The 13,251-nt window shown below is 42.4% G+C and overlaps 1 protein-coding gene across 1 annotated transcript in view; it reads right to left on the bottom strand.

Annotated features, from left to right (window-relative positions):
* LOC116912750 (ATP-binding cassette sub-family G member 3-like) overlaps positions 1 to 13,251 on the bottom strand; it is a 51,126-nt gene that overhangs the window by 24,975 nt on the left and 12,900 nt on the right. Inside the window, 5 exon segments of the mRNA XM_032916897.1 lie at positions 372 to 454; positions 7,184 to 7,218; positions 7,221 to 7,430; positions 8,315 to 8,407; positions 9,480 to 9,631. Of these exon segments, the coding sequence (XP_032772788.1) occupies positions 372 to 454; positions 7,184 to 7,218; positions 7,221 to 7,430; positions 8,315 to 8,407; positions 9,480 to 9,631 (573 nt within the window).

Below are 13,251 nucleotides of genomic sequence, written 5' to 3'. Positions count from 1 at the left end.
CATCGTGACACCAATTCGGGGTCTAACATTAGTCAGATTCACGGTCAGAGAGGAGAATGGTGGTTGCCAAGAATTGGGAGTGAGTCGTATGGAGTAGGGGATCTTCTCCCAGAGTTATGGGACTCCATGTAGGAAGGTGAAAAATTGCCCTCCATGTAGAATGCGATGATCGTCTGTCTGCATCAAGAGAGGCTGTTAAAATTTGAACTGAGTGGTGCGTATCGTTTTGAACTATCCTCACACAAACACGTGGAAAAGTCAGCTCTGCTCAGCTTCCAGTGTCTATCGCACTCGACCTTGCTTACGCTGTTGTCATGAATTCCAGTTCTTACATGCTTCAACGAGACGACAGCATTCTCTGATTGGCTCACCTCATCTGGAGTTCAGTACAAATATTTTGCAGGAGACGGAAAGCAGTCCCCACGACCACCGCCAGTATGACTATGATAATCACCTTCCAAAAAGAAATAGAAGGAAAAAGTAAAAACTTTCATTAGGAGTAAGTAGTGTTGACACACTTTAAGATATATAGTTCTCTAAGCAGATCTCTACAGTGAAATAAATACTATATTTTGGCAGGCGTCCCTGTGAGAATATATAACATGCATGTTAATAGGCTGTTAGTACGTTAAACTGAAACTCGAGGGCCCTGCAATCTGAGGCTCTGTCAACATCTAGTGCGCTGGGATCCTAAGGGGAGAGTCAGGACACAGGAGATGCACAGCCACAATGTGTCGATGCATGGTTTATTGATTGTCCCGGCATTCTTTATAGGCAAGCAGATTAAAGGTTTCCCACAGCTTCTAATTCTCACCAGCTTCTGTTTCTCAAGCAATAGTTCTCTTGGTTCGAGGTGACCCAAACCTCCTTGCAGACTGAGAAATCTGTCTGCGGTCCAACTCTTCGATGTGTGGCTTAGTTTAATTATAAACAAAGTTCCTTTCTCATGGGAAAATGATCATGAAGACCCCTTCCTCAGGTGTGCAGCTTGCTTGGCAGAACCCCAGAATGCTCTGCTGAGAAAATGCCTTCCTGGTGCCTCGGTATGCTGAGATTTACGGAAGTCCTATGTCACTTCGCAGCTGGCTAGCATGCTGGGAGCAGTCACCTCATGTCATTTCTCTACAATTTCCTCCTCTTTCATTTTTTTTAGTTTCTAAAAGATTCTGCCATAAGATACGTATTTGCAAAGTGTGCTTGTAAAAACAACGTTAGTAAATATCCAGTTCAACAACACCAATTAAAACAATACTAATAAAAAGGAACACCGGCTCCTCCAGCTCCGTGAGTCACACGCTGAATTAAAGCTTTAGGATTCATGCCAGCTAATTTATCAGCTAATATTTGAGCAATATCAGATGCATCGTTAGATGGAAATTGATTTTTTAACGTTTTGTACTTGGCATTGTAAGTGTTCAACATCCTGTCTAACAGTAGAATTTCTATGGGACCGTGAAAGGTAGCCTGGTTCCCCGTTGAGCTAAGGCTTGAAACCCCAGAAACCCTGAAGAAATGACAGGCACTCCACCTGCCCCCCCCTCAACCAAGCCCCTGTCGCTAGCTGCAGCCCCCCATAGATTTATGGCTATGTCACATAGGGGCAATACCCCAAGCCCCTCCACATGTAGAGTATGTGACCTGTGGTCACATAGGTTCAAGATGGATCTCCATTTTAATGAGGTACCTAAAGGCCTGGAGGGATTAGCTGATAAGCTTTCCTTCCCAGACACTCTTCCCTGCAAAAGGTGTTTAATCTCAGGCCCACTCTGAGAAGGGGGCTATGGTTTTAACACATATACTTTCCGCCATGACAATAAATGCTTTAAAATCATGGACTGCTTCTTTTCATTGGAATCCGCCGTGGGGAGGCAAGGAGAAGGCCTTCTCTGGAGCCGCCCTCTGATCTCTGCACTTGCAGCTGCAGAGGCCACCAAACCAAGCCTAAACTCAAGCCTCAAGCCTGCTGTCATTGAGCCATGGACAGCCCCCTCCCTGTCCCCTACACAAACCACAGGACCAGCCAGAGCTTACTCACCCCCCCCCCCGAAGGGGAGGGGGAGCGACTCTGTTCTCAGCACTTCCTCAGCACTCCTGGAGCGGTGCCCTGGGGCTTCCCTAGCTACAGTCCAACAGCTGCCCAGCAAAGGGGGTAAGCACTGTCACTTCCTGTATTCCACCTCCCCGAGTGGCCCATACCCTGTGGCAGAGCAGATGCAGGACCCCAAAACCCTACAAATTTCCTTTCAAACACTGTTGGGTCTTTTTCCAATCCTGAAGGCTGGCATTATACTGAAATTAGCAATAAAAATGTTATAGAATTCCAACCACAATTTAACTGCAGCTGTTGTCACACACTCAACAAATACTTTCGACCTAACCAACATACAGATTGCTTTAACGCGTCTACTTCTCTCTGCAGCTTTACATCAATGTCCACCTGATGAACCCATAATTTAGGAGAGTCTTCTCTGTCATTGTTCTATAAAATGTTTAGCTTGCAGGGGAAATCTGCAAAGCTACACCAGCCACTGAGGCTGTGGTATCCACTACAGTAAGACTTAAAATCACAGCAACAACAATCCCTAACATACACTTTGTCCTTTTTAAAAAAAATTCCATTAGTAACAAAGTCAGTAGGATTCTTCTCCCAAGGCCTGCCCATACGTACAGGTAACCATGTATGACTGCGTTTTTTTCACAAGCATCACTGAGTGTGAAATAAAATAAAAATAAAAATCTGCTATTATTGATACAAGAATACAATCTACGGGGGCTGGAGGGACGGCTCAGTGGTTAGGAGCACTGATTGCTCTTCCAGAGGTCCTGAGTTCAAATCCCAGCAACCACACAGTGGCTCACAACCATCTGTAACAGGATCCGATGCCCTCTTCTGGCGTGTCTGAAGACAGATACAGTGTACTCACATACATAAACAAATCTTTAAAAAAACAACACATGTACATGTAATTTCCTGATATAAAAAACTCAATTCTTCAGCAAGCACTAAGTAAGGCAAAGGTACACAGCAGAAATATTGTATTTCTTTTCTTTGTTTAAAACTATAATTAGAAGCGGATCGAGCAGTCCCAGTAAACGAGCCACAGTTTGAACGGACAGCTCTTCAGCAAGAGGACCATCCTGTCTCACCTCATTGCTGCTTTCCTCCTTGGCCTCACAGCGTCTCCGAATCCATCTCCCTAGCAACCAGAGCTGGTGTTGTCCACCCTGACATGATACAGCACCATACCTTTCCCTCCAACTAACAACACCCCTTTTCAGCCTTTCGGCATCAGCAGCTGTCTTAACCCAGACTTTTGTGGATGGAAATTTCTGTATTCAATTCTGAATCAAAATGCTTTTCTGCCCTAGTAAGTACAGCCCCTTGAGGTAAATTAAGAAAATTAAATATGAATGAAGCTTGATGGATAAGTGTTCTCAGTGAAGCTTGCAACTGCTTATAGAGAAACATGAAAGGTTCCTGTACTTTCCTCCCTTTTAATTTTTTAAGGTCCAAATGAAGCTTATGTGAACTTTAGTTTACAAAAGAATATATATGGCATTTACCATTGTACTGAAATCCATATTTTACAAATTTACTCTGTTGTAAAAGCCATAGGTTTACACCTATACATATACAGATTGAGCAGAGATTTTTTTTAGCATGATGAGAAGCATCTTTAAGTTTATATTCAGAAAACAACCAAAGAGAAATTAAAATCTCGAGCTTGTGACTGAATTGCAAACTGCCAATGTTCCATTAACTTATTGGAACTCTATTGATCAATGTTAAAATTCTGAACTTTGAAGAAACAAGAGTATGTGGAAGAAACATGAAATACCTCTCATTTCTGTTTTTATACATCTGAATTTTTAGAGTTCCATGGGTTCATTTCATAATTCCTTGTCCTTGTAGACATTAAAATTATGTATATATGGCTGGAGAGATGGCTCAGGAGTTAAGAGCACTGACTGATCTCCCAGAGATCCTGAGTGCAATTCCCAGCAACCACACGGTGGCTCACAACCATCTGTAATGGGATCCGATGCCCTCTTCTGGTGTGTCTGAAGACAGCTACAGTGGACTCATATACATTAAATAAATAAATAAATCTTAAAAAAATAGCTGAAGACCTGAAGAATTTTTTAAAATTATGTATATTGTATAGATTATGATTCATATTTTATAGATTTAACTCATATTTAGTTCATATGTTTAGCATATAATTTTCAAGTATATCAGTATTTAATGCATAAAGTTTTATTCACTGTACACATGGATACACTAATGCACGTAAATCATATCCAGCACTTATAGTTTATATTAAATGCACATAATCTGCATTTGCTCTATATAATTTACATTTTTTAACTTGCATAATGTGTTAGTTTGTGTAATTTAGGTTTGAAAACCAGAAATCCTAACTACTTATTCCTACCAGAGCTGAAAGTCTGCAGTGCTGTGCTGTCCCCTGGGGCAGCCTCTGACACTGCCTGCCTCTGCCCCAGCTTCAGAATGGCTTGCTTTCACTTCCCTCTTCTCCTGCCAAAGCAGCCTGACAGGTTTTGCATCTCCAAATCCACTTCTCTCTCCTAGCTCTAATCAACGTTCAAAGAGTAAAGGTACCTACAGGCACTTTACCTGGTCCATACACATTATAATAACTTTAAGTCTTATCCCAGTTTCAAGGTTGCTAAATTGTACTGTTACTTTGGACAAGCTCTCTTGCTTTTCTACAGACTCCCTTATCTATAATTTCTGAACTGGTCCCGCCGGCACAAGTGAAGTTGATTATAGGGAAGACGCAAGAGACAGGTACAGGAGGGACGCATAGTGAACTCAGAAGCAAATGTATTTCTCATAACCTTTAGTACTACCGAAACAAAGGTCCAAACTGACCAAAACATTACAGGGATCTTCTCCCCTTGCCAAACTGCTTTTTCTATGTTTCTTTTTATCCTTTGCTGATCTTCAATATCCAGTCTCCAGACACACTTTTAAAAACGGATGGTCTCTGGCCTTCAGGTTCTCTAACTGTACTCAATGCTTGCTTATAACTTCTAAAAGGTTCTAAAAACTTTCTTGACTTCTAAGGTTAAAAAATGCTAGTTTCAGGGCTGGAGAGATGGCTCAGAGGTTAAGAGCACTGACTGCTCTTCCAGAGGTCCTGAGTTCAATTCCCAGCAACCACATGGTGGCTCACAACCATCTGTGATGGGATCTGATGCCCTCTTCTGGTGTGTCTGAAGGCAGTGACAATGTACTCACATAAATAAAATAAATAAATAAAACTTTTTTTTTTAAATGCTGGTTTCTTTTCTCTCTAACTCTGTGTTTCATTAAACCTTATACCTCTCTGTGAACATTAATATCTGACAGCTAACACATACTGTTTAGCAACCCGGAATTTAAGTGAAAGGACGTATTGCTGGCGCTCTGTGGCAGGAAGGGAAAAGAATTAAAATTCTTTAGACAGGAAATACACACAGACACACGCACAGTGAACACTCACACACTCACAGTCTCTGGGCCGGCCAATCACGATCAACTCCACAAATATTCGTGCATGTTTACATACATACACATATACCTATACATAAACTCATGCACCATGAGTTTTAAACAAATGCATGAAAGAGAAATGTAAGGAGAAGACTCAGCTTGTCCCGTTTCTCTGTAATAGAGAAGTTTTTGATAAGCACCGTGCAACAGAGATTTTTTAACAAGGTTTACTCACCAAAGATGTTGACCCTCCTGAAAAACTTCCCACGCATAAAAATTAGTAAATAAGACTTCGTGATATTGTCTCATCGGGGAACAAAGAATAATTCAGGTTGAGTGTAACTCACCTGTTTTGAATTACATCAGATCTTTTTATTTCAAGGAAATAGGACAGAAAATGTCCCTTTTATGACAGAAATGCCAAATTATAAAGATCAAAGTGTTGGGAGCAACCGACAGAACAACTCAAATAATAACAGTGCTCACGCAGAGGAAAGAAAGGCGGCAACCTTTAAACATGAAAAGGCTGTGCCTGTGTTAAGAACTAGGTGGGGTTCGGTGCAGCCAACAACTGGCCACGGTTTCGGTGTTCAACAGAAACTGAAGTCTGGTAATAAAGTAATAGCCCACAATAACCGTGTGGACTGACTGTAAAGGTTACACAGGAATGGAGATGTAGACCCACAGCACAGTTCTCACCCTCTAACGGCAAAGACCCTGTGACCAAGAGATGACACAGCAGAATCATCATCATGACATAAAAAATAAATGAATATGTTTGGGCCCCCGTAATCTGGAAGAACTACGTTCCTGTCACATTCATGTTAAAATAACAGAAAATTTAAGGCAGGATGACCATTGTAAGAGACAGTTTAAAGAAAAGCAGAGAGTGCCCTCCTCCCAGTTCCCAGCTGACAGAGAGGAGTCTTGTTAGGTCTGGGTGCACTGTGTATAAACTGCTCTCTGAGTAGCTACTGCTCTAAACACCAGCCCCTAAAGAAGAGATCAGCCTTCCACGACAGACTCATCGCTCAGGCAGTAGATGCACAGGCTCCCCTCAGAGGGGTTCAATGGCATTGTTCCCTCACGGACTGATTTCAGCTACAGATCAACTCTTCTTTCCCTCCCTTTCTCTGGCCATCTCCACCCTTTCTCCACTTAACTTTCTCTAAAGTCCGTTCTTTCAACTGGCATGCTTCGAATTTTATCTGTTTAAACTATCTATCTTTCTATCTATCTATTTTATTTTACCTGTGGAGATCTATCTATTTTATCCGTCTGCCCACATGGAAGGTTGCATCTTGAAAAAGCCTCTGTGCTCACTTTACTCACGCCTGTACTTAAACTTGAGGATGCACTGGTGAATTAAAGAATACAGCTGAGAGGAACTCCCAAGTGTGCCTCTCATTACTTCACGCAACTGTTAAATCAAATGTCCTACATGCCTTAGTGACTATAGTCCCTCTAAGTAAAAAATAACCACTGAAAGGTTTTCCGTAAGTATGAACGTTAGTCATGTTCTGCTTGCTCTCGTGAACATTTCTACACGGCAAGTACGGAGGGACCCAAACACACAGACAGTAGCATAAGGCAAGTGTGACCCGGAAGTCTCTGACACAAACACGAGTGGTTCCTACTTGAGTTTTTTTTTTGCAGTACATTTAAAATAATTCATCGGATTACCTGAATTGTAGTGACCCATGGAAAACCCAGGAATTTTTGAAGGATCGACGGGTGATCCACCCAAGCTGATGCCAGAAAGGGGTGACACATGTGGTCTCCACAGCTGAGCTCCTGTCCAGCTTCTGTTCCCCCAAGAGTTGATCCAGTCTGGCTCTTGTGGCACTGTGTAAGGGGGACTGGGCATACATATTGGCCAATTTTCCCGTGACTTGATATTGTCTCTCAACAAACTCCTCATTTTCGTCAGCTTTTGGATGAAAGTGGCCAATGACAAGGAGTGATTAGCAGATACATTTATGATACATTTTCATGAATAACACATAAATTATGTATTGATTTTTCTTTGAGACAGAGTCTCAAGTACCTAGACTTTCCTCAAAGTTGCTGTGTAGCCAAGAGTGGACGCACACTTCTCCCAGTCTCTGCCTTCACACCCAGTTATGCAGGGCTGGAAACCAAACTCCATGCTTTGTGGTTGCTAGGCAAGCACCCTCCTGGCTGACCTACATCCTCAGCCCACAGAAAATTAAGAATGAAACAATTGCTGCTGTGAAATTCCTTCACATATTAGAAGAGCATCCCTAAGTGACCTGTCTACTGTCATTACCCCATGGATACAGCAAACTGATGGCCTTTTCCCTTCTGGACTCTCATTCTTAACAAAGTCTCCTTTCCCATATGGTCTATGCTTCTGAATATGAAGACCTGATTCTTGCTTTCTGCCACGTGCACATACATGAACTGCCCAAGTTTTTATTTTTGAAATGTTATAAACAAAACTAGGCATAGTGAATTAGTCCTGTAATTCTTGTACTTGGGAGGTGAGGCAGAAAGAGCACAGATGCAAGGCCGGCCTGGCCACCTAAGCAAACCTAGTCTAAAGCAGTACAAGAATAATATGCAAAGCAATGAGTGCATTCACTTTCTAACAGATGTCATTACTACTGATGATGTCACAGAAATGTTCCTTCATAAATAATATCAAACGCACCCAGCACTGACCAACAGCAAAGTCTATCCGCTAATTTTAGGACACTTAATTAATATAAAGAGCTATATTCTAATGAACCCTTGTTGTGTTTAAATGAAATCAGTTAGGCAAAATTGTGTGACTCTAGGAGATTCACATACCTTCATGGCCATCTTCCTCTGTGTCACAGAAACCTCCGTTAATGACATCCAGGAAGAAGTCTGCAGGGTTGTTGTGGGACTTGTATTGGTAACCTACAAAGAATGCAGCCCAAGAACACAGCCTGAGGACAGTCTCTCAGAGAGTGGGGGAGTAGAGGGAGGACGCAGTCTAATGTCTTCCTCTTCTTTCTATTTCCCTTCACTAATTTACCTTTTCCTCTTATATTCACACAATATTTTGACGTTCTCTGTTTCCCAGCCTGGTGTGTGTGTGTGTGTGTGTGTGTGTGTGTGTGTGTGTGTGTGTGTGTGTGTGTTGGTTTTTGTACATGTGTGTGCATGTGTGATGATACCACACAATAAATAGATATAAACTAGCTATAGATAATAGAAGAGATGTAGACCAGACATAGACATGTGAATTCGTCCTGTGAAACAAACATTTGAACTCAGTCTACATTTTTATCAGACTCCGTTGATTCAACGAGCTTGCACATTTTAAGTGACAATGATTAATCACTGATAAATATAAAGAGTGCTGGAATGTAAATAGTTAAGGCTACACCTGGAGTCAGAGAAGCCTCCATAAGTCTATCCATATTTCTAAAAGATGATGTTGACTACATTAACCTTTGAAAAAACTCTCACCATACAATCTGGCTCTGAAAAACCCAGGAAGACCAAAACTATGAAGTCAGACTTAAGTCTCTATAGTCCCCAAGCAACATCTGAATCTGAAGCTAGAACACACTCATGAGTTAAGTAACTTCTCCACAGCAGGTCCGAGTCAGATCACACACTAGGGGAAAACTTAACAGCACCATCTGCTATGTGGACTTTTCCCAAGCTGTTCAAATAAATGACAGATAAGTGGGCCTGAGGCCAGCATGTTACCTAAAAGGGTCACCACAACCGGGAAGCAGAACAAGGAGTTCAGTCAGAATACTCAAATGCAACCATGCATGCAGGAAAAGAGAGAGAGAAAAAGGACCTGGATATCAAGCCAATACTGTTAAACTAGCAAAAATCCTGCCACCAAATTAACTACTGGTATTTAACCACACTCAGTAAGCCTGCACGAGAGTCAAACAGCATCCCTGATACCCCCTGTTCTCTTTGCAGGCCCTGTGAATGGAGGAGCTCTCACAGCAACAGGCGACCGTACCCGCAGATGTAAAGTACTCCAGAGCATCCCGTGCAGGTCCATGAAACATGAGTTTTCCTGAAGCCACTAAGGTGAGGCTATCAAAGAATCTGAAGATGGAGTACTGAGGCTGATTGATGGAGAAGATGATTGTCCGTCCCATCTTTGACATCCTAAGTTCAGAGAAGGAGCCATGCTAAGTCACAGGACACAGGAACCTTGAAATTCTCGTCAGAATATTTCATTCCTGAAGTTATACTCTTTGTTCCCATTTCAGGTTGAAATTTCCTTATAAACACCTCACCTCACTTGTGTTATACACCCAAGGAAGAAACCAAGCCCCATGCTTCTATTTGAAAGTCTAGAATTTGTTAATGTGTGGAGCACCAGTTGCTCTCGGTCCACCAGAGTTTTATTGACACTGTAGATCCCCAGGCAGTGTAGGTCTGGGACACTGAATTAGATCACATATAGGTGTACTGCGTGATTGAGAGCCAGTGATAGGGCAGATATGAAAACTATGATTGTATTGCACAAGAAGTCTCTTTGATCACTAAAGTTTCTGCTTCTTCAGGAATTGGTTTTCATTGTTCTGATAATACGACTCATACTGCTAATGACCTGGTCACTCTGCTAAATGCTTCAGTGATGACCTCATTTCAACTTGAGTGATATTGGCAAAGGGAATCTTCAATATAAATTTCCCTTTTTGAGGCTAAGCATTAAAAGGCCAAGCAACAGGTTAATGGAACACAGTTAGTGAAGAACAAAGAGCTGGGGCTTGATTGTTGGTTTAATTCCATGACAGCGGGGAAAAAAAATGAGCTGAACTACTGTAACACAGAGTTGTGACTTACTGGAGAACCAATAACCAAGAAGCAGAGACTGAAGGAACGGCCATTCAGAGCCTGCCCCACATATGGCCCACAAACACACACACACACACACACACAAACACACACACACACACACACACACACACACACACACATATACAGCCACCAAAACTAGATAAGATGGATGAAGCTAGAAAATGCATGCTGACAGGAACTGGATATAGATCTCTCCTGAGAGACACAGCCAGAGCATGTCAAATACAGAGGCGAATGCTAGCAGCAAACCACTGAAGAGAGAACAGGACCCCTGTTAGAGGAATTAGATAAAGGATTGAACGAGCTGAAGGGGCTTGCAACCCCATAAGAACAACAATGTCGACCAGCCCGAGCTCCCAGGGACTAAACCACTACCCAAAGACTATACATGAACTGACCCATGGCTCCAACTGCATATGTAGCAGAGGAGGTCCTTGTTGGGCACCAATAGAAAGAGAAGTCCTTGGTCCCAGTGTAGGGAATTGTGGGGGGTGGGTGGATGGGGAGGGGAATACCCTTATATAGAAGGGGAGGGAGAGGAGATAGGGGTCTTATGGATAGAAAATGGGGAAAGGAGAATAACATTTGAAATGTAAATAAGAAATACCCAATTTTTTTTAAAAAAAAAAAAAAAAATTAAAAAAGAAAAAAAAGAAATTTGTCTGAAACTAATTATAACCTTAGAACTGAAATAAGGACTGACTCCTTTACTAGTTGTATTTAATAAAATATGCAGTCAGTATTAAAAAAACAACAAAAATATTTCATAAAATCTGGGTATGATGGCATATCTGTATAATCCCAGCAACTAGGATAACCTCAGGAACTCAATACACACTTAGATTACATAGTATTCCTATTCAAAAAGACAGACAGACTGAGAGAATGACAGACAGAGAGACAGAGAGAGGAGGGGGGAAGAGAAAGAGAGAGAGAGAGAGAGGAGGAGGAGAGAGAGGGAGGGAGAGGAGGGAGGAGGAGGGAGGGAGGAGGAGAGAGCTGCTGGCTGCAGTGCACACCTTGAATCCCAGCCTCCTGAAGGTGGAGGCACAAAGTGAGTTCAACCTGACCCATGCAGTAAAATAACGAAAACAGAAAACTTGAAGAAAAGCATTTTATACACATTGCTCAGGGGGCGACACATCCAAAGAAAGAACGCCTCCCTTCGGTCCTAAGCTGGAACATGAGGCAGATAGTGGCAGAGAGGTGCTTAAGAGAGCAGAGAGCAGAGAGCAGATATGACCAGCTCCTTCCTGGAAGCAAGGCCCAGGATCAGCCAGCATAGCAACGTCTCCTCTCACAGCTCAGTTAGGAATCCTGCCCCTGCCTTGCAGGACAGAGAAAGGTGATTTTTTGTTGTTGTTTTTGTTGTTTTTCCTTATGTTATTACTGCTTTACCAGAACACCTGTGACCACGTGTCCCTGGTTCATGTGGAGGTGAGAAAGATAAATTAGATGCCCAGGGGCTGTAGCATAGATGGTTGTGGGCTACCATATGCTTGCTGGGAATTTAACCTGAGCCCTCTGGAAGAGCAGCAGTGCTAACCCATCTGTCCATCCCAGTCAAATAATTTTATTTAAAAATTTTTTATTTTAAAAAATATGAATCCTAGTTGAAGGAAAGAATAGGATTGAAATATATTGTATGAAATCCTCAAAGAATCATGAGAAACATAAAAATCCTCCCAGTGAAGGAGCTTCCACTAGCCTGGTGAATTATTTACTACTTAGAACAATGAAGACTAAGGAATTACAGCCCATGGTACAAAATGGGAAGTAAGGAGAGACCTAGTTCCACACAGAGAGCCATGTCAGCCTGTGAAGTAATTAAATCAAGTGGGAAATTATAAGTTCACATGAAACTGGTTGGCAGAGACCAGATGAGGTGCAGAGTAATGGCATAAGAGGTGATTGTTTTCCCTGACTGACTATTAATAATTCACCAGAGGAAAAACTGTAATTCATATCACAGAATCCAGCAACTACTGGCATGATTAAATGAGAAAGTTTCATATAGGCAACCCAGATGGCTCAATGCGTAAGTCCCATGCTGACAAGTGTGAAGACTGAAGCTCTGTTCCCAGAACCCACTTGATAGAAAGAGAAAACCAACTCCATTGAGTTGTCCTCTGACCTCTATGTGCATGCTACACACAATCAGATGGACAGACACACATACATACACATGCATACACACATACATGCACACATAAGCACACATGTCCACAACTAATAAATGACTAAATACATGTAAAAAATTTAAAGAAAATTCTTTGTCTAGGGTGCAGTTCCATGAGTGTTGGAGACTTGGAGGACGCAGCATGTCAGGGCTGGAGTCTGCTCCCAGAACACTGGGATAAACCACACGTAGGACGACCCCACACAATGAACTAAGACTACCAAAGGCAAGAGAAATGGACAGAGGGAAGTGCTCCATATTGGAAAATGAGCAAGAACCTGATCTTAGAGAGTATCCTGAAGCAGACAGGAAAGGGGACACACAGGCAGGGGGACACCCAAGGAGTCCACAGACCAGGAAGTGGCAAGGCCCCGCTTGTTGGACCCCTCACAGGGACAGCACAATGGGGAGTGCTCTCGGTTCAAGGAGTTACAGGCTGGAGTTTTAGGATGGTGGAGGTTGATGACAGAACAGGGGGAAGGAAGGAAAGACAGAGAGTGCAGTAAAGGGTGAGCAAGAGGCAGGAGCCTGGGTCAGCAGACTGCATGGTCCTTGTATGGGTCTAGGGGTTATTCAGTCAGTTTGAAACTCTTACTGATTTTTAACACGGACAAAACCAAACTCTTGGTCAATTTTTCCTACAAATTCTTCAACCACAGGCTTCTTTCTTGAAAGAAGGAAACGTTCCTTCTTTTACTTCATTCTTCCCAGGGTTCAGGAAACCAGACCTTAGAAACCATTT

This window comes from Rattus rattus, chromosome 11 (genome assembly GCF_011064425.1).
Source record: "Rattus rattus isolate New Zealand chromosome 11, Rrattus_CSIRO_v1, whole genome shotgun sequence".
NCBI classification, from domain to species: domain Eukaryota; kingdom Metazoa; phylum Chordata; class Mammalia; order Rodentia; family Muridae; genus Rattus; species Rattus rattus.
This window is presented reverse-complemented; position numbering and strand designations above follow the sequence as displayed.